Source organism: Streptopelia decaocto (genome assembly GCF_964273445.1).
Source record: "Streptopelia decaocto genome assembly, chromosome: 2".
NCBI classification, from domain to species: domain Eukaryota; kingdom Metazoa; phylum Chordata; class Aves; order Columbiformes; family Columbidae; genus Streptopelia; species Streptopelia decaocto.
The window spans coordinates 21,760,001-21,782,423 of record NC_138655.1 but is presented as its reverse complement, the minus strand read 5'-3'; the positions used below and the strand labels follow the sequence as shown (position 1 = coordinate 21,782,423).

Here is a 22,423-nt window from a genome sequence, read left to right as displayed (position 1 = left end):
TGGCCATTTCCTAACGCCTCGGAGTCTGTAAATCGTCTTTAAATAGTGTATTGCAGAGTTAATATTGAGTGTATTTATGAAAACCTAAATACCAATAGTGTTTTGAAAGATTTTTCATGCCGTTTGTATCTGTGCGTTCAGCCTCGGGGACTTTCTCAGCCGAGGCTGAACCTGCACCTGAGGGGCGCTGGGGCACGGACGGGCCTGCGCGCCCCGGGACGGCGGCCGGGCAGGCGGTTGGGGCCGGGCGGTCCCCCGCCCCCGCAGAGGAGAACCCGCCGGGACGAGCCCCCAGACCGCACGGCGGGGCGGGGCGGGGCGGAAAGGTGCGGGACGCCCCGCCCCCGCCCGCCAAGTATCGCGCGACCGCCTCCCCTACCCCACGCACGCCACATCCTGTCCGTGGCGGAGCGGCCATCGGCGGCGCGGCGGGGAGGGGCAGAGCAGAGCGCGGCTGCCGGGCCGGCCCCGGTGAGTGCGGCGGCGGAGCGGGGCGGCGGGTCCCGTCCCGCTGAGTGGCGGCTCCTCCTCGGAGCGGCGCGCGGTGCCCCGCGGCGGCCGCCGGGGGGGAAGCGTCCGTCGGGAGGCGGGTCCCGATCAGGGGGCGGTGGGGGCGCGGCCCGGGCGTGGCCCGGGCGTGGCGGGGATGCGGCGCCGAGGCCGCGCCCGGCGAGTCCCGGCTCCTGGGCCGACTTCTCGGCCCGCTCCCCGCCTGGCCCCGCGGGCGCCGCTTCCCAGGGCGGGGCTGGGAACCGAGCGCCGACAGCGGGGCGGTGGGAGCAGCGGTGGCTGCGGGAGCCGGGGCCAGACACGGCGGCCCCCGTGGGCGAGGCCGCGATCTCTGGACGGGGCGCAGCGGGAGCGAGTTCGGCCTTCGGACGGGTGGTCGTGGCCGGATTGTTTCTGCTGTTAATTACTCTGCTCTTCTGCCGCGTACAGGCTCGAGGAAGACGGGATTTGGTAAAATCGCAGTCAGCCCAAATGGGGAACTACCTGAAGCAGTGGTGAGGATTCTGATTGCCTGCCCTACAGCCTGCATCCTTGCCTTGCACTGGAACCAGCAGAAGATGTGTGTTTTTGTCCTTGCGCAAAGCTGGTCTGTCTAACTACTGAACAGAGCTATGTGCTGAAGTTGGAGATCCTGACAAAATGGGAGTACTTGTGTTCTCTGCAACTTGCAGTTTACTTCTGACTCTGGTGCGAGGGCACAGTTTATTCACATGTGAACCAATTACTATTTCCAGATGCTCAGGAATGCCTTACAATATGACTTTTTTCCCCAACATCATGGGGCACTATGATCAGGACACAGCTGCTCTCCAAATGGAGGTAAGTTCTTCCACCCTTACTATAGTATGTAAATACAAACACTGTGAAACAACATTTTTTTGTCATTGAGAAATGGTTTGTGGTATCTGTTGCACTGAATGTCAAGGAAGGAAGCATTTAGTGACTAGGTGGGGTTTTTTTTTTTGTTTTTTTTTTACATCTTTTTGGAGTGCACTAGAGCTTCTTGGTTGCCGTAGACGTCCTCCCTCCCCGCCTTGGATCATGTAATAGAGTGGAAGAGGAATGGGTGTAGCACAGCAATGTGCTATTTAGAGCTCTTTGGCAGAGCTGATGACGTACAGCCCAGGCACCTCACTGATACAGCTGAATTCTTGAAGCTCGCAAGGGACATTGCTTATCATATCCTGGCCACCCTGGAAAATAATGTTTAGAAGTTGTTCTTTGTTCTTCTCTTAGTTTATATTTGCTAAGGAGAGGTACCTAAACTTATTCTTAGCCCTCTGTTGTGGCTTTTGCATTCTGTTGTCTTCTGACTGGATGCTGAAACTTCTGACTCAAAGAGAATCTCTTTTTCTTTGTTTGTTTAACTGAAAACAAACACTTTTCTTACCTGAACTGACTGCAACATGGCTCCCTTGAGAATATGCCACCTTGTGGAAAGGCTTTGCCGGCAGCAATAGCTAGAAAGGGCGAGAGCCTCTCTGGGTGAGAGGCTTGTAAAACAAGTTTTAAACCTGTTTTAATAATGGCTTTTCAGTGGTAAGAGGAGGGGGAACATCTTAACACAGGTCTTGAAAAGCTTACGGTCTTATGCTGTGCAGAGAACAAAACCGAAGTGAGTTGAAAATTAAGAAGCTTCTGGTTAAAAAAAAATATAGCTGCTATTGGAGGTGGCTACTATTACTAAAATCTTATTTACATTTTCTTTACTGAGTTTGGAGGAGGAGCTTGGTTCAGGTGCCAAAACATTTTTTTAGTGTTGCTTGGGATATCCAGGATTCCCTGTTTGGCCTCTGGCTGTCAGCCTGGAAGGGCACAGGCTTTGGTCTTGCATCTTTTTTGCCAGCCCAATGAAAATATATGGGAATTCTGATATCAAATGTTAAGACATGCATATGCAAGCAACTGAATTCAGCTGCAGATCTCAAATGAATTGTGGGCTTTTAAAGTAGAAGGTAAGCTGTAGGCTTCAGTTGTGAACTTTGTGCAGTGCCTTCTCCTGTCATCATTTGTCAGGAATCCTTTCTACAGCATCTGCCATTTTATCGCATCAGGTATGCTGCTGATTCTTGCTTGCTGCGTCTTACCTACATTTGTTGAGCCAGCTTTTGTCAGTATTCATGCCTGCCAGTCATGCTGCTGTTAGAGCAGAGACCACAGAGCCGTTTTTATTAGTATGCTTTGACTGACTTTGCTGAACTGTCAGTAACTTGTGCCCAGTGCATACCTTCTGTGTGGAGGGAGTTCCTTGTGGAAAGGATTCATGGCTTACCTGTTCTCATATAGCTAATTAATAAAGACAGTGTGGTAGTGAGGAGTTTTTTTTTTGTTTTCTTTCTTTTTCCATCCTGTCTCCATTATAACCAACTACCACAGTGGTTGGTCCCTACTCAGCCAACTGGCTGGGTGGTTATGTGGAACAACATTGTCTATTAGGGTTTGATTTCCCTACCTTGTTGTGTTTGCTTCCTAGTGTCCTGTCATTGCCACCGTCTGGCCTCTAATTTGGTAATGGTTTTAAACAGGAAGAGGGGACATTCAGGTTAGACATGAGGAAGAAATTTTTTTACAACCAGAGTGTTAAATTACTGCAACAGGTTGCCCAGAGAGGTGGTAGATGTCCCATCCCTGTAAACATTCAAGGCCAGGCTGGATGGGCCTCTGAGCAACCGGATCTAGTTGCAGATGTCCCTGCTCATGGTGGGGAGTTGGACTAGGTGAGGTTTGTAGATCACTTCCAACCCAAACTATTCTATGGTTCTGTGATTCTATACCTCACTACTATTAAGGAAGTTTCTTTTGCCTAGTTGTCCCACAGAAGAAACTCAGGCATGGATTATAGAAATTATTCTAAAATAAATAATTTATTCACAAGGTTCAGTGTAGAGCAGCTTGAGCTGGGTACCTCCTGAAGATGGACCCTCACAATGCAAGCCTCTACCCTCTGTGTGTCACTTCAGGCCAATTGCAAAATCAATGTCTGGGGTCTCCCTGTTCATCATTGGATCTCCTCATTTTCGTCAGGCAGGCTTTTAGTTAAAGTTCTGACCTTCAGTTGCTGGTTTGCACCCACAGTTGAAGAAAATAAGTTCTTGGCCAAAGCATTCTTCTGTTAGATGCTGTTCTGTTCCTCTACTTACCTCCAAGGATGCAGCTCCCCAAATCTTCCAGCCTGAAGACTCTGTAGCCTTTTTTACTTAGTGAAGCAGAAAGTTAAAGGTTCACACCTTGCAGAAATGATGCTAAGCAAACTTATTTATGCCAAGGGAATTCTATATAAGCAGTTTCTAACCAAGTTCTGTAAGAAGCAATATACCAAATAATTCTACAAGCTTAGGCAATCCCTTCCCTGACACACTCTGGTGTTGTGCAGACATTTCTAAATTACGTGCTGTGTATGTATGTGTGCTGATCTACCTGCCCTTATTTGTGATTCAGCAGTGCTGATTGATTCCTTGGTCAAGCTGAATTTTTCAGACAGCTGCTTTACTGGTAAAAGTGTAAGGAAGCTTCCTCCCATTCTGTATGCAGCTTGTGTTGAAACTGTTGCTAGTGGTGAGATTTGAGTTAATATGGTAAGTTTGATTGTTCATTGCTGGGCCTTTTTTCTGTGGGAGACCAGTGCATACAAATGTCATGTACATATTTTGATGTGATTCTACATGGTTTTCAGTAGTGGCACCAGTACAGTTTGTCCATGGTTGATTGTAACAAGGACCCTTCCCAGATTGTCAAAGGATTCTGCTTTGCAGGGAACTTGGTGTTGCAGCAGGGGAGGAGGAGCTCGTGACTTCTGGAATATTGTTTGATTTCATTTTGCAGCTTTAAAAGGCAGTGGGTTGGGAGGTGGAGGAGACCTCTGTTTTAGCAGCTTGAATTTTTCTGTAATTGGTAGTCCAAACTTTGTTCATATCAAAGAAAGAATTTTAATAGCATGTTGGTTAAAACTTAGTTCTTTTGATCTGCAGCAGGAATGCTTGAAGGCCTTGGTTTTTAATTCCATCTCCCTCTTCTCCCTTTTCTCCCCACAGCCTGTTCTCAAGACTGGGCATGGTCTTAGGATGTAAACACTGGGTTTTGAGATTGAGGCTTGTAATATTTTCCTCAGTTTATCTTAAGTGACTTTGAGCAAGCTGCTGAATCGTGCAGTCTCATGGCACATGGTGGAGGCTTGAAGAAATCCAAGTATTTTGTGCAGAAGGGGCCTTGATGTTAGTTCTGTTTTCTGCTCCTATCCCCTCTGGAAACCTCTTCCTATTACTTACTTGGAGTGTTTACTCCCAGAAAGAATGAAGATTTGTCAAAGGGACAAGTCTCACCTGAAGGTGAAGTTCACTATCTGAAACTGTGGTAACTCTCTGCTGTGTCCCGCTCTCAAGGCTCAACTGGTGTCTTCTGCTGTGGGGAGCCTTGTGTAGCCAGAAGAGCTGTGCTTTCCATCTGCTGGAGCACAAAGGCTTCTGTACAGTTTCTCTACTTTCTGGAAAGGTGTTAAATTGCCATTTCTTGGGTGGTGTTTTCACAGTAATTCTCCAGGAGAGGATGATGTGGAGCCATTGTCTTGGGTGGTGGTTGTTCTCCAGGAAATCAGCTGATCTGTGGTCTTAATTTCTGCTTCATGTATCAACTCTTCTTAATGATGTGTTATAAACCAGAACACCAAACTAATTAGAAGAGGAAAAAGGACTAACTCAATCTTACAGCCTCTGTTATGGGTGTTCTGGCTGGTCATGGTAGTCCCTATGGGTTCTTATTTTCTGCAATAGAAAATTCATAATTTCCAGTTGCTCCCTCCATCCCCCCTGCTTTATTTATTTATTTAATTCTGAGCTTTTGAATTTAGGCTGCTTGAGTTTTACTTTATATTTGGATTAGTTGTGTTTATACAACAAGTGGTGATCTTATGAAAGTAAAACCACATGGCTTTGTGGTGTGAAGTTTTGTGTTAGCTGAACATCTGCATGACAGTGGAATCTAATTATTTGCAGATGCTTACCCTGTGTGCATCTCAAAGCAGTTTAACAGTACCACTGCTCATGTTGCTACTAGCTCAGATTGGAAAGCTGAAGGGCTAGGGTTTGTGTAATGAGGAAAATTGATGAACACAGCAGAATAGCTGGTTTATTACAGCTGTTCTTCAATTGGTGTAACTCCCCCTCGTGGTCGTCCACAAAACCAAGTCACTTCTAATTCCAAATTATAATTCCTACTTCAACTACCCTGGAGAAAGTTGTCAACATAGGCATTATTCCAGCAAGGCAGATAATATTACAGTGTCGTAACTTTTTGTTCGTATCTCTTCATCAGTTCTGCTGCAGTTCTGGAATGTGTCCACCATAGACAAGCCCTTAAGACTTCCTGACCTGGGTAAGATCTATGGGTCTGTGAAAGTACAAAGGCAAAAAGCTTGCCAGTGAGTTTTTAAAGCAGACTATACAAAGCATTGGAAAATGTTCCACAGAGAACAATAAAGTACCTCAGAGAGACTGGAAAAATGACTCAGTAGTGAGTTTTCCATTTACCTCTGAGTTCATGACTGTGTGCCAGAGTATGTGTGTGTGTCTATGGAGAGTTCAGTGCCACTGGCTGCAGCAGTGGGAGAAGTTGAGAACTAGGGTCAGTTTAAACTAAAAAAAACAGGTTGAAGTGAATTAAGAAGTACCTTCAAAAGCTTAAAACTGAAGTTCTGTGAGTTAAAATATTTAATGTAATCACTTAGTTAGCTTCCACTAAATATAAATATACAATTAATTCAATATGAAGATACTTCTAAAAACTGAAAGCCTGGTGTCTGACAAGCTTAAATCAGTACATATGTTTGTGTATACACACAGGGAGGAGGAAGCTGTCCACCTTCTGTAGGTTGGGAGTTTTGGGGAAATAAGTGATGTTTTTTTTAGAAGTTTGTTACTGGGATGTTCTGCAAAATAGCACAGGTGTGAATTTACTAAAACCTTTACAGACAGGCGTCTTGCTTCTCCCTCTTACTCCATATGAGCAGTGCTTAGTGTAATACATGAACCTCTACTACTTAAAACTTGAAGCTTGAATCCCTGATGCTGCCTCGGAGCATAAGTTAGAGAAAGGGTGCAGAGGTGTGGACATTGGCCCAATGGAACAAGCACGGGGGCTTGTTAATTCATGTTTTACTTGTAACATTTTTGGTGTTTACCATACACCACTGGTACTAATGGGCAGGGAAAGTTTGTGTGAAAAGTAAATGCAGTGTGCTGTGCATCAAATGTTACTTAGGACAAACTAAGATAACTTTTCTAGCTTATCATAACAAAGTGGTGGTCACAAAACTTTTTGGTGAAACAGCTAAATTGCTTCGAGTTGGCAAATGCCAAAGTATTTTTTTTTTTTTAATAGACACTTCATACGGATCAATGGAAATACAAAGCAGTACAACTGACTGTGCTGTCTGTAGAAGTCTCTAGAAACACAGAATAGTTGGACATGAATAATTCTGTTTTAAGCATCACCATGTAGAAAGCTTTGGCTAAGGGGTCAAAACCAGATGAATTGTACAAAATGACACGAATGTGTATACTGCCATACAAATTTGGGAGTGTGTTTTCATTTTGGCACTCTTGCTCTCAGGTGTTCCAAAGAAACATGTCATCGTTAGTTCTTACAGTGATTCTTACAGCAACATATATGTAAACCATCTTTGCTGATTCCTGTGAGTACATTAAACTACAGCTACTAAAAAGTGTTTGTTACCTGTAGTACTGAGGCCTGTCATCAAGGGTTAAATAACTTGTGCAGATTGTCTGAAAACAGGCAAATGTGTGTAATCCTATTATGCTGCCTTTAAGCATGTCAGTCATCTGCAAAATCTAATGCTGTTGTGTCTGAACAGCCTTCCTTGTCCACTTGATAAAGTGGCTAGTACTGTCTTGCTTCTTGTTCTAAAGGGATGCTGCTCAGAATGCACGGAGGGCCAAAGGAATGCATGCTTGATGAAGACAGAATTTTCCTTATGTTAACTGGGGTTCATTGAGATGGTGCTGACAGTGTGATTCCCAGAGCCTCATCTTTATCTGTGTTCAGAGACTATTCTTACACTAGCAAGTAATTTGGTGTTACAGGAGTGGATCACTAGTTGAAGTTGTTAGTCCTGTGGCTGTAGCCTGTTCCAGGAGGATACCTGTGAATGAATGCAATCATGCAAGCTTCCATAAAGCTGTTTATATAGAGAAGGAAAACTGTTTGGAACTGGTTTGCCTTCATTGATAGGAGGTGGTTAGGGCTTGGGAGCTGAGCCCAGGCTGGTGGGAACATATCAGCCTTGGGAACTGGGGAAAGGCAGCAGTGGGTACAGAGCTTTCAGATATAGAAAGGTATATTTGAAGCTGGTATTTGCCCTTCATGATCATCACACTCAATTTCAAGATTGTCCTCATGTTTTTAAGGAAGTGGCTGTTGCCCTGTGAAACCTTGTGAACTTCACCTGGTCAGTAGCAAATCAGGTTAGGGAGGAGAAGTATGCTAAGGATGACGTGACCACAATTTCAAAGGTTATTCTTCACATTATCTTACTTTGAATAGTGGACAAATGGACAAAATTGTATACTGTGGTGTACAGGTGACCCACCCTGTTTTCCCTCTGCTGTCCATGAGTTGTCAAACTGTGGGATCAAGCATCTCATTAACAAACCAGTGCATTGGCCCATGGTAGCTCTGGCAACAGCAACTTGGTTGTCTTGTGGGCCTTGGTGGACCACCAAGGTACCTCTGTGGACATCTTTGCAAGGCTCGTGGTGCTTATATCTTCTACAAATCTAGCCTAAGAATGGAAGAGGATTCCGATGCCTTCGTTCTGAAAAGGTCTTTGTGGTGGTTAGGTGCCTTCCTGCCACTGTGAGAGATGCTGTTTGTGGCCAGTGATGCATAGTCATAAGGCTGTACGGAGCCCAGGCCCTATTGTATGCAGGTGGAGGTGGAATGCAAGTTTAGTTTTCTGCTTGCAACATGGATGTGATGTTCAGGATGACAGCTTGGCTGCAGGATGTTATCTATGGATTGTGCTGACTTTGTATAGGCCTTCATGCATCTGCATGACCGGTTGCTGCTATAGTCAATAGTTTGGCAGTTCTGGAGGCAAATGGAAGGTCTCCTGCAGAAGTTGACGCCCTGTCACATGTCTAAGTCCTCCCGATCCTTAACCAGTTGGACAGCAGGATGGGCCAAGAGCTGCTCTGGTCCTTTTCCATGTCCTTGGTGGGCCTGTCAGTGACTACCTGGAGAGCATTGTTTCTGTCTGCCTTCCCCAGTGCCACCTCAGCTGCAAGGTGCTACAGCATCACCTCGGGGTGACCCTCAGAGCAGCTGCTGCATTTTGCATGCAGCAATCTGGGAATGAGATGCCAGGGGAGAAGAGGTGCCATTACATATGCCTCTTATATGGAGGTGGATGCATCCTCCTCTTTATCAGAGGCATCCGTGAAAGAGAAGAAAAGCAAATGTGAGCCCTTGACTGCCTGTGAGGTTACAGTACAATAATGTGGCTTGTGAGCTCCCTACAGCCCACATCTTCTAATGGATGTGGATTCCTGCAGTGTGGCGGAGGTGCTGGGCACATGCCTGTTTGTTTAGACGGGCTCCTGTGAGGGGCGGGTGAAGACTCATACCAGACTGTCCTGTAGAGCAGTGGTAAGTTACTTCTGTGCTACAGCAGGTAATTAACTGTAGGGAAACTATCTCTCCTTTGGCTCTTTGACCTCAGTAGCAGGAGGCAGCAGGGTGTTTACAGTGTCAAGGATTTTGGTGGGATGGAGGAGAGACTGCATGAGGCAGTGCACGCAGAAAGAGGCTTCTGTAGTAATGTCATTACCTTTGTTATGAGAGCCCTTTCTTATATTTACATATGTCGCATTTAGAGGAAGTGATCATAAAGTAATGGTGTAAAGGAATTAGCTTCTTAACAGCTACCTCATCGATCCTGTAAAATTTGGATTTTTTTTTTTTTTTTAATTATTTAAAAGCACATTGTCTGCCTTGCTTTCTTGCCTCTCAGGTTGGCCTGTGTCTCAGAATAAATAACAAGAGTAAGTAAATGTTAATAAATAAAAGTAATTTTATTAAGGTACATATATCTATAACTGCAAAAATCTCTAACTACTTAGGTTCTAGACATTTTACCTTCATAAAAATAAATAACTGAACAGAAATGCCACAGAAGAAATATACCTTTGTGGCAGAGAAGAACTATTTCCCACAAATACTTAAGAATGAAGTATCACATTTTTTTCCAAAAAGAGATTTTATGTATATATTTTTTAAAAATCTTAAGTACCGTTTTTCCTGTTAGAGTAATTATCTACTCTGAATAATAATGATGATGATTATTATTAATAATTATATTTTTATGTTCTGAAGCTATAGTGAAGATTACAACTATAGAAGTGAATTTAAAGTGAAAGGCCTGTTTTTCCATTTTGCATGCACACTCATCTTCCCAGAAGCAGTGATTTACAGAAAATTACTCTGCGTCAAAATTCATAGCAGATGGTGGATGCTAAGTATATAGAAAGTTGGCTGCATGGTGAAAGCTTCCCAAACAAACAAACTGAGGCTGCCATCCAGTTTTCCATTGTTCTTTTGAACTCTCTCTGGTTTGTGGCTCAGACTCGCAGGTCATTTATTTCAAGTGTTGTGTCTGACTCGTGTTGGTCTGTGCTCCTCTATTACTGAGAATTCATTCAGAAAATCCTGTCCTTCTTGTCAACCCATGTGCTTGACAGAAGCGACTTGTGCAGATTTTCTAGGGACTAAGCCAGTCTATTTGAATTTCAGGGAAGCATTTGATACTGTACTACATTACAGAAATGAGTAATTTTAGCAATTTTAAACTTTTAACTAATCCATTCACTTTGTTTTTATGTAAGAGACATCAGTCAGGCATGTGCAAGTCAGATGATGGAGTTGAAGCCCGTGAAGTTGCAGTTATCTGCCTCACCACCTGCAGTTCTTGCCTCTGTCTTCTGATTTCAGTAGGTCCAGCTGGTCATACCTTGAGACATAGACACTGCTTGGCTCGCCATGAGACAAGCTATGTCTCATTTTTATGGTATATGGGCAAGAAATCAACGTATACAGTTACTTTTCATTCTGTTGGATTTGGGAGGCTGAGGGTGGTGGGTTTTTATTCCCTGTTAGCATGAGAATTAACTTCATGAATCAGGAGAATTTCCAACTTAGGTACAATATCTGTGTCCCCACCTAACCAACAGCAGGACTAGCCCAGGTCTGTGAAGAGTGGAAAAACTGATGCAGGCAACAGTGTGGCTCCTTGCAGAGGTTCTTTAGGTCTGATGGGGTCAGTTTTGAGCCAGAGGTTTTGTGCCATGTAACTGTTCTTGGGTGGACTCGGAGCAGGACCAACAGGCGTGTAGAAATGGCACCTGGCTGGGCCGGTGCTGGGCTGTGCAGAGCTGGTTCAGGTGTCTTCGCATCCGCAGGGCTTGCTTTCTTGCCATCTTGGTGACTCTGTGATGGTAAAAGGCATCCGGTGCTCTGGTATTGTCCTAGCATTGGCATGGCCAGGGTTTAGAAAAGGGAGTTAAGTAACTTGTGGGGAAGACGACTGACTGTCCCTTCCCGGCTGAGTTGGCAGCAACAGTTAGATCTCTAACTGCAGATTATATGGCTTTCTGGCGCAGAAATGTCTATTGTTTTCTTCTGTTTATCCTGTATCACATTATTTAAGATACTTAAATACTTATTGGAACAAGATCCCCAGTTTCTCTCCTATGATCAAACCAGTCACTGAGCTAAATTAACTGAATTAAGCTTCTCCCCCTCACCTCCCCACCCACTCCCCCCCAACTTCTCAAGGCTGCTTACATTTTTATTTTATAGACTGGCAAAGGAGGTGTCAGAACATGGACTCCTGAGCATTATGAGAAGCAGTCTGTTGCATAAATGCTGCCCCAGATCTTAGCGTTGGGCAAGTTTGGGAAATACGTGCTATTTGAATCCTGTCCCCCTTGAGCATTTTCTCTGGCCATGAGGTTCTCTCTGCTTCCTGAATTCTGTGCATGTTCTCAAGTGCCTCTCTGTGAGGACATCAGATAGGGAAACTGCTGTGAGGATGTGGTGAAGTGCCTGGAAAGTTGGTGTCACCAGTTTCTGTTGTCATAGGCAGTCCCCTTTGTGAATGTGGCTCTTGATTGCTTTGCTTGATGTTGCAGAAGGCTGACAGAAGATTGCTTGAGAAGATCAATCCTGTCATGACTGAGATCTTCCCAATTTAGTTTAGGTGTGAAGTAGGCAAGGAGGAAAGCATGGTGGAGGGTTTCTCCTGTAGTAACTTGTGTGGTGGTGTTCCACTGAAGTGCATCTCCACACACACAAAGACGGGGAGAAACATAAATCTGACTCTTCTGGAACTACAGCAGTAACATCTTCTGCTGGCATCCCCTTCAAATGAGGAGCTCTTTTATAGATAACAAGCAGTCTGTCAACAGGATTACTGGTAATCTTCTGAGTTATATTCTACGCAAAAGTTCAGTAATAAATCCTTTTACTCCTATAATACATGGGAAATACATGAAGAGTTTAAGAGTATTTTGAGGTTGTTCTGCTACCACAGTCTAGATGTAATGAAGCTCTGTCTAGACTTCAGATATTTGAGGGCCTGTAGAGTATTTGCCTTTAGTTAGCTTACATTTGTCTGTCTTTTATGCTCTGTATAGCATATATGGGGATAAAAACATATATAATTTAAAACTTTGTATAAATAGTTGAGTTTTGCAATGCTTGGGAAAATTCTCTCGTGTTTGTTTGGGACAGTAAATTGCAGAGGCTGGAATATCTATAATTTAAGTCAAACTGTAATTTAGGTTAGAACCACAAAATGCAGTGAATTTTGCTAATAAGCTATTTTGGAAAGTATTGGTATACTTTAGTTTGCTTCAGAATAGCTTCTTAGTGAGATGTAATATTCCTGTTTATATTGTTTTTAACCTTTGATATAGTTAAATATTTTTATTTTGCACTTAAAAATACTTAGAGGGAAAACATGGAACTAAGTTGTTTTACTACAGAAATAAATGCATTCACTAGTAAACACTGAAATGGAGCCCATAGAAGTAAAAAGCAGAATAGCCTGCTTTATCTTGCCGTGTATGTGTCTGTGTATACTGACAATGGCAAGTTTAGTGCCTAGTTGTGCTATTGGAGTAGTTCTTTGGAGTGTATTGGGGGGGTGTGTTTGTTCGGGTTTTTTTAAGTGCATGAGTGCCTTGCAGCCCTACTGACCTTTGAAAACCTTCTCCCATGTTGGATTTCTAATTAATATTCCCATCAACTTTGAACAGCTAGTATGAGCGTTCAGACATGAATGAATATATATATATGTATATATACGTATATATATATATATATAAATACATATCAAACTATATTGTATGTGTAGGGGTGAATGATGGTGAAGAGTTTGCAAATATACTCGTGATTTTGTTGCAAATGGATTGAACATGTAGCTGATGAGTAATTCGGCTCACTGAGCAGTTGCACAGTCTGGGATCTGCACTGATCCCTGGGTGGCTCAGCTGGAGGCTGGTGCTGAAGTTCTGGCCCACCGAGCCTGCGCTGCCTGGACATGTGCCTGCTGGTCAGTCCCTGTGCCGCTGGAGTTTACAGCACAGCGGTTTTTGGGGTCGACCGCCATCTGACTTTGCCTTCTAAACCACTATGCTTTGGGTGCTGACTGGTTGCAGCTCCAGGACCGGTAGGGCCGTGGGAGGAGCAGACTGCTGGGAACAGTTCAGTTTATCAGCTCTTGCAAGTTGAGTTGTCCCCAGGCTTTGTTCAGAGCCCTTGGAAAGTCGAAGTACATGCCTGGCCTTTGCTGTTCAGTTGAAGGGCAAAGATGAAAGCTCATATCTTTGCAAACATCTTTTCATTGCAGAACAGCATTGTTTGGTCCGCTTGCTTGTTTACTACCTTTTTCTTCCTTTTCTCCTTGAACTCCACATTGTTCTTGAGTAGGAAACTGAAACTATTTTGTCTTTTAAACTATGGAGGTAACCTACTTTCTACTCTGACAAAAGATTACATTCTTACCTCTGTAAACATTTAAGTGATTACATTTAAAAAGTGTTTGACAAGCTTTTAAATTAAACATGACTGCATTTGCCGTAATTCTATTGTGAAAGCTGCAGAAATAATGCTGCTTTCTTTAAAAACACCTTATTAAAATAAAAGTCAAATTCATCTGCTTTTGATGGTTTTCTTTTACCTCTGTCAAATTAAGTTACAGTAGTGATGAGTATTATATTTATATGTATTCATACCTAAAATATTCCTATCAGTGAATTTTCATCCTGAAAAACTTTTGTGGAGGAGTTACCTGTGTAATTTTAACCAGGTTTAGAAAATATAGATTATGACTGATACTTGCCACTAGCAACAATAGTTGATTATTACTCCCAGCTCAGGTAGTGACATGGAGTACATGGGCCCCCAGATTAGTTCATACCATCTTCATTGGTAGCTTGAAGGATGGTTGACATTGCACAGATGGTCATGAGCTGCGCCCACACTTCTGTTTCACTGCTCTGCTATCATGTAGCAACCTGTAGCAGGCATGTAGCAACAAGATGCTGACACTTAAGCTGCCATAGCCTCCTGCAAAATAGTTTCTAAATCCTTACATACCAACTTAAAAATGCCTGTAACTTGCCTTTGATCTAAATCCATCAATGTCACTTCCAATAGGAAGAACCTAGTCTTTTTTCAACCTTTCTTTGAATCTAATTGAACTTGAAAATTTTGTCCTTCGTTTAGTTTCATGTGTTAGGACATTTATTTATCATGACTTAATTGTGCATGAATTAGAATTCAGAGTTTCTTGGCAGCTGATTCACTGTGGCCATCAGCAAATTACCACCCTTGCCAGCCCATCTGGGAATTGTTTGAAGGCATTAATCTCTCTGGGTATGATGCTAATCTTGTTCACATCCAGTCCAGAATAATTCTGTTGAAACAATAGTGTAGAGTTAAATAAACTGTACTGTGCCATGCTTGTTTCACTGGTTTTAATTGAAACAGATTATCATTATAAAAGTAGCTAAAGATACTGTGAAGATTAATTGTTAGTATAGCTCTATGAGTATAAAGAGTAATTACTGCCTGTTCTTTTGAGACCATTTATATTCACCATAGGTGACAGTGGCTGTATTTGCTAAATATCATGTATGAAAGTGTATATGTAAAATATATTGTGTTTGGGCTTTGAGGTTGTATGTTAATTCTATAGCAACACTTAGAGGACAGTAGTTGTGTTTAAGTCTGGTACTGTAAGTTATTAATGATTAATTGGCAGTTAATGATTAATAATAAAACTGTCCTGCAAGGAGCAAGGGAGATGGACTCAATGATGAGCACAGAGTGGCTGGAGAGCAGTCAGGCAGAAAGGGACCTGGGGGTACTAATTGACAGGAAGCTCAACATGAGCCATCAGTGTGCCCAGGTGGCCAAGAAGGCCAATGGTATCCTGTCCTGTATCAAAAATAGCGTGGTCAGCAGGACAAGGGAAGTGATCCTTCCCCTGTACTCTGCATTGGTGAGGCCACACCTGGAGTATTGTGTTCAGTTCTGGGCCCCTCAGTTCAGGAAAGACATTGAAGTGCTGGAGCGAGTCCAGAGAAGAGCAACAAGACTGGTGAAGGGACTTGAGCATAAGACCTATGGGGAGAGGCTGAGGGAGCTGGGGTTGTTTAGTCTGGAGAAGAGGAGGCTTAGAGGTGACCTCATCACTCTCTATAACTACCTGAAGGGAAATTATAGCCAGGTGGGGATTGGTCTCTTCTCCCAGGCAGTTAGCAATAGGACAAGGGGGCATGGGCTTAAACTCTGCTAAGGGAAATTTAGGCTGGATATTAGAAAGAAATTATTTACAGAGAGAGTGGTCAGGCATTGGAATGGCCTGCCCAGGGAGCTGGTGGACTCACTGTCCCTGGAGGCTTTTAAACTGAGATTGGACATGGCACTTAGTGCCATGATCTAGTAAATGGACTGAAGTTGGACCAAGGGTTGGACTTGATGATCTCTGAGGTCTTTTCCAAACCAGTTGATTCTGTGATTCTGTGATCCTTATATGGGTCCCTTCCAACTTGACATATTCTATGATTCTAATTATTAATCATTTAGGTGAGGTATTGTTTCCTGTAAAGCAGGTAAATAGTTTTATGAATAAAAATTGGTGTATTTAATATAGGTAGCAGTCTCGGGTTCCTGCTTCGGCAGGGGGATTGGACTAGATGATCTTTTGAGGTCCCTTCCAATCCCTAACATTCTGTGATTCTGTACACAGTGTACTATTATTGTAGAAATTCAGATTTAAGCCCTTTTGTGCTTCCAAGATTGAAATATGTAGTTGTGTGAGTGACAGGGTTGTAATGTTGTTGCTTTACGGCACAAGGTTCATATCAAACCATGAAACAGGTACTATTGCTTAACATTGAGACAGTGTCTCTCATTGTTTAACTTAGTTAACCTCAGTGTTAACTAGATTAATTAAGCTAAATGTTTTGACTTGGTATCTAGACCTCAGTGGTTAGGAGAGTAAGTTGTTACTGTCTCAAATAACTGGCTCCAGTGGCTGAACAAAGGCTCTGATCCTTTGTATCTCAGCAATTCAAGATATTTCCTGTCGCTTACAAGTGGAGTTTGCCATAGCTGATTGCACCAAAGATCACCTTTTTCTCTATTATTTAAGTATTTTTCGTTTGTTTTGACATGTGTTAGTAGTAGTTGTACATGCCAGCCCTAGAGACATCTGATCATCTCTGGTGATACTTTTCTGTAGAATCCAGCTGAGATGAGGGAGAATGGAGCATCTGCCTGTCTGCCAGGAATAATGAGCTTGTGTCCGTTGTGTCTTGGACTTGTAAGCCTGCTGAGCTCAAAGCAGAGAATGCCAAGCACGAGATTCACGTACAGTTCTAGGTTGCAATTCACTTGTTGGCAAAGCATGTTTAAGAGTGTGTTTGCACCTAACCATTTATTCTGTACTCTGCACCATTCATTTTCACTCATCTCAGGTGTGTTAGTGTTTGTGGGACCACAACAAAGCTGGGTTTCTGAGACAGTTTGGCTTTGCCTCTGGAGAAAATAGAACATAGACATACTTCATAAAGAATCTAGGATTTATTAAATAAGCTGTTGGCATTTTGTTCAGTGCAGATAATATTCCTTTCACTGGCTAGTGATCTTCTACTCCCTTTGATTGCTTGACTGTATTAATGGCCCACAGTGGGTGCATGGTTGCTTCAGGAGGTTCAGTTCAGACTGTTTTGCCCTGGGGGTTTTGACACAGGGCAACTGTGCCTCTTGTGCTCTGCACTGGCACCAGGGTGGGGAGTTTGTGTCCCACAGTCCTCAGTTCTGCACTGCTGTTGCTGTTGCAGACTACATCAGCTTTGCTTTACAGTTTGTTGGGGATTTTTTTGGTAGATTGTTAGTGTGTTCTAGTTTGCCTCACATTTTCTGGGTTTTGGTTCCCATTAGCAGGAAGATGAGGATTTATATTTTAGGACTTATATTGGCTTTGTAAGGCTTCATTCTTGGTTTTAAAGGAGTCTGGTTTCACTCTGTTTTTAGCACTGCTGTCACCAAATCTGCAGGTTTTCATCTTCATGTGCCAGGGCAGTCGTTGCTAATGCTAGAAATGCCAAGTGCCTTGGTTTCCTGGAAGAGCCTGTTTCATGTGATTGTGCCACCTGCAGATCCTGAACTTCCTGCAGAGGAGAGGACCATGGTACTACATTCTGTGTTTAATCCCAGACTTGGATGCTCAGCACATCAGCATGTACATGTGTGCAGGTTACCCAGCTAACCACTTGGGTAAAAAATGGTTGGTGGTTGGGACACCCATGATCCAGGTAACGCAGCCTTGAAGCAACTGATTCTCACTGTCAGTGAGCTTGTGATCTCAGCTTTGTGCATTTTGCAGCCATGCAGCTGGAGGAGCAAATACTTTGGTAAGATTTCACTTTTTTGGTCCATCAGGAAATACAGACCTATTATTTTCTATAATGAAACATTTCCAAATTGGCTAGCTGGAAGTGAAGCCCATATTTAAAGTTACCTAATTTTTAGCAGAGTTCCAGGTGCAGTTCACTACCTATTTTGCTGTTCTTAAATGGTAAGAATAGGCAGTTTCTGAAAATAAATCTGTGTTTTTACAAATCCCATTTGTATGTGCTTGAGGCAAAGTTTCACATCTTATAGAGGTTTTTTTGGTTGAGGGGACTCATTCCCTGTAGAATCAATTAGAGTTTTTGAGGCATTTGGTACATTTTTTTGAAAGGGGTGATTCAGCCAGTATATTATACTTCAATTTTCAAAATGGCTTTGACATGGTCATAACCTACGTTTTTTTTTAAAGAAACTATTCTGGTAACCCAACAGGGACTTTCTTTTCTAATACCTACCTAAGGAACAAGAAGAAAAGCAGGAATAAATAAGTATTTTTTCACAATGAAGAGTATTAAATCATTAGCTGATAGTTTTGTCCTATACCAAATAAATGACTAGAGTGGTTCCCCCTCATCAGCTGTACTGGAACCTCTGATACAAAGCTAATTCCTACGTTACCTAGAGAGGGATGGATAGTGAATTTGCTGAGAAAATAAAGTCAACTAAAGAGTTGCAGAAAGATCTGGTGATAGATGCAACTATAAAATGGTTGGTGAGATCTAGGGTTGGTAAACACAGAGTAATGAATAGGGGGAAGATTAAGTCCCGCTATCCATACAAGTAGGTGGGCACAATTAGTTACTGTCGCACAGAAAAGAGCCTTTGTTGTCACTGTGGAAATATGAGATCAGTGTTCAAATGTAGTCAAGGCAAATAGAAGGTGAAGTATATTATGAAGGGAACAGAAATCAAAATTTAAAACATTATTATGCTAATGTATACATTTAATATGTAAATGATAGCAGGATAGCAAAATTCTATGGAAGAAGTAATTTGTTAGCTGTTTGTCAAACACAAGCTGGGCTACAAGACCAGGACTTACAACAAACAAATAAAGCAGTATTTTCTCAGCAGTGCCTGATTAAATTGTGCAATAAAAGATACTGCTGCAGTATTTTACAAGGGGTAAAAACATAAATGATTGAAAAAGAGATTAGATGTGTTCTGGGCAGCAAGGAGATCTGTTGGTGTCTTTTCAGCACGGTGCTGGTGGTGTAACCTGCAGCTGGTTTCCCGACACTGGCAGGGCTGGCGGTTTGTCTTCTGATGCCTCCCGTGCTGCCAGCTGGGTGAGCATGGGCTGACCACATACATGCACATTTGCTCTGACTTGGAAGGTCTGCTTGTGTTTGCAGAAGATCAGACTTTCTGCTCTTGTGTTCATACTCTCCTGTGTCAAAAGGTAAATATTTTTAGCAAGCTGAAAGAAATACTGTAAGAACAATTACTCTTGGCAGCCAAGTGCTCAGATTTCTACTGTGATTGCATTACAGGTTGAGCATAGCTTTCTTCCTAAAATTCTGCAGGTTTGTATTTATCTGTTAAGGTAGTTTTGCATTAACATAAAATATGTTATTTGAGCAACAGTACTCAGCCAATGACAACATGCTGTAGTGAAACTCCTGCAAATGTTTAATTTTCATTTGTCATTATCTACCTCTAATATACAGTATTATGGTGTAGTGATTCCTCTGATATTGTTGCTTTTACATATCTTCATATAACAGAAACTCTGTTAGAATGGTAAAGGTTGGGTTTATGTCCCAACTTTCTCCACCAGAGATGGCTTTCTTTATACTAATTTTCTGTATCGGGGATGCAGCTTACAATACGTGGCCTTATTATTTAGAAATTTTTAGTTGCTTATCCAAAATAGCTCGTAAAATAACTGTGTAGGTAAAGTTGGTTTCATAGGTATAAATATTGTTGTGGGTTTGTTTTGTATTTGGTGGTTGTCATTGTTTTTGGTTGGTTGGTTTTGGTTTTGTGGTTGTATTTTTTGTTTGGCTTTGGTTTTTTAGTTCTTACTTTCTAGAGAAAATCTTGCTGGTTTACCTACATCTGCAAAAGTTATTGACTTGCACCCCAAAACTTGCTCTAGAAAATTAATTTTATTTTTTATCAACTGAGACGAACATTGGGTGACAAAAAGGAGGAATTCATTACAGTCAAGATGATTTCTACAAGACTTAATTTCAAAAGTAAACTCAATTTCTAGAGGAGTTGTATATGACTACCCAGGCTATTATCCTTATCTTTTCCTAAGTGCCAGGACGAACAGAACTAACACAAATTAACCATTGGAGCAAATAAAATTTAATTGAAAAGAAAACAAGCATCATAATTATGCAAAGAGAATGTAATTAATTTAGGGTTACCTCCTGAGTATTTTTTTCATCTGAAGCCATGCAGCGTTTAGGAAATAATCCAATTTATGGAAGGGGAGCGCACTGCACCAGAGCTCTTCTCGTCTCCTTGTTATAAGCCCACGGGTGTTGGGTTCCCGCGGCTGCGGTGCAGCCCCTGGGGTCGGTCAGACCTGAGTGGGATGGCGTGGGCAGGTGCAGCACACAGATGGGGAAAATGTATTTATCAGTCTTTTCTTTTAAACTGCATGCTCAGTAGTAAGACTTGCTCTTTGGGTATGGGGATATATATATATTTGGGATACTTAAAAGCTGACAGAAGTAAAGAAGCTGATCTGGACTCAGAAGATACTCCTTCCTTTAGCAGTCATTGCTTGGATATTTGAGAGACATGGCTATTAATGGCAAAGAATTAAATAAAATTCTTCCTAAATAAAAATCTTATGAAAAAAAACTCTGCCTACTTCGAAAATTTTGTGCAGTGTCCTTGTTTATCAGCACATTTCAAAGATGATTAAGGGAGTGGAGCATCTCCCTTATGAAGAAAGGCTGAGGGAGCTGGGTCTCTCTAGTTTGGAGAAGAGGAGGCTGAGGGGTGACCTTATTAATGTTTATATATTTATAAAGGGTGAGTGCCACAAGGATGGAGCCAGGCTCTTCTCGGTGGCAAACAATGATAGGACAAGGGGTAATGGGATCAAGCTGGAACACAAGAGGTTCCACTTAAATTTGAGAAAAAACTTCTTCTCAGTGAGGGTGACTGAGCACTGGAACAGGCTGCCCAGGGAGGTTGTGGAGTCTCCTTCCCTGGAGACATTCAAAACCCACCTGCACATGTTCCTGTGTAACCTCATCTGGGTGTTCCTGCTCTGGCAGGGGGATTGGACTAGATGATCTTTTGAGGTCCCTTCCAATCCCAAACATACTGTGAAATGTTAGTTCAGCTTTCCTGATGCATGAATTTGACTAAATGTGAAATGGAGATTCCGTTCTCCTGAAATGCAAGCAGTTTTTCATTAAAAAGCCTGCTTAAAAATGACTTTGGCTGATGAGGTCCTGCAGATGGGTTTTACCCTCAGCCCTGGGCTAGTTCTCGTGGAATGGTGTTTAAATTCGCTTGTTTGACTCATGAGCTGGGTCTGGAACGAGTGCCTGGGGTGACGGGACAGTGACAGGCAGCCTGCAGTGGATTTCAAGGCTGGGGACATTTTGGGATTGGGGGGTCAGGGCTGTTCAACACAGAGCCCCCTGGGGAGCACAGGAGGGTGCCCGGCCATGCTGTGAGCACCTGTGCCTTCACCTGCTTCCTTCAGGAACCTGCCTCAAAAATGACCCGCAGCCTCTGCTTTGTCTGAAGCTTTCATACACGGTAGTATTTCAGCTAAAATAATTTTCCCTAATAATAAAGTTGATAAAATGTGGAGTGTGTGTTTTGTTTTGGTTTTGCTTAAAAGCCTTTCTGACTGTAAGTAATGGATGGAATGAATTGAGCGAGGAAAAGAAGTTGCATTCAATTTCATTCTGTGAGTTCTCTAGTAATAACCATTGTCAGCTGTTCACTGCCTGGTGCTTGGTAACACAGAAATTCTCAGTCATGTTGAGATTTTGAAATACAATGTTTTGGAAATGAAGAATAATGATATTTGGACCTCATTAATCAAAAAAGCCTCAAACCTCTCTAGCATGAGAGAAGTTGATGAGTTCAGCACACCATTTACGACTGAAAATGTGATTAAACAGGAACTACAGAAACAGACACAGCTTTAAAAATCTCAGGACACTTATTTAGAAGCTGACTGATGAACACTGGAACATTACCCAATTTTTTAAAAATCTTGGGCATTCATAAAACCTTTCAGATTTCTAATGTTGTCAACTAGGAAAAATGAGGTTTGAATAGTTACAGATTGGCCAAGGTTCCGGGTGAGGGATTGGGCCAGAAATGCGAACAGAACTCACTGCTTGGGCTGCTGAATTGTGCTCTTTCACAGCTGCTGAACAAACACTATTTTCTAGTATCTTTTCAACCCAAATATAAGCCTTAGTGATAAAAGTTAGTTTTGATGCCTTATCTTTTTAAAAATTACTAACCAAAGCCTTGTTCTTCCTCATAGCCTTTTTTTCCGCTTATGAATCTTCACTGTTCACCAGACATCCACTCATTTCTGTGCAAAGCCTTTGTCCCTGCCTGCCTGGAGCAAGTTCACGTGATTCACCCTTGTCGAAGCCTCTGTGAGAAAGTGTATTCGGACTGCAAGCAGTTGATGGACACTTTTGGAATCACATGGCCTGAAGAGCTGGAATGTAGCAGGTGGGTATTTTTCATGTTGACAGGTGGTAAGGGTGGTATTTTCATATTTGACCTATACTGACTTGAAAATCTGAGGCAGAATGTTAAATAGTAGTTTCCTCAGCACTGGTGACCCTACAGTACTTGTGCATAGGACTGTTTTTTTTAATTAAAACTTTTTTATTGTTTACATGACCACCTGCATTTCCTGCTTGCAGCTTTTTGGCAGCAAAGTTCTGCAGCAATTATTTTCAGTATTCAGATC

The 22,423-nt window shown here is 42.5% G+C and overlaps 1 protein-coding gene across 2 annotated transcripts in view; it reads left to right on the top strand.

Moving 5' to 3' along the window:
• Nucleotides 1-366: 366 nt before the first annotated feature.
• FZD6 (frizzled class receptor 6) overlaps nucleotides 367-22,423 on the top strand; it is a 34,118-nt gene continuing 12,061 nt past the window's right edge. Inside the window, exons 1-3 of one of the 2 annotated variants that reach the window (XM_082045729.1) lie at nucleotides 367-471; nucleotides 940-1,329; nucleotides 21,983-22,179. In XM_082045729.1, coding sequence (XP_081901855.1) covers nucleotides 1,150-1,329; nucleotides 21,983-22,179 — 377 coding nt within the window. In that variant the 5' untranslated portion in view covers nucleotides 367-471; nucleotides 940-1,149. Of the gene's footprint in view, nucleotides 472-650; nucleotides 1,330-21,982; nucleotides 22,180-22,423 lie in introns of those variants that run through there. The other variant, XM_082045730.1, reaches the window with a different exon arrangement.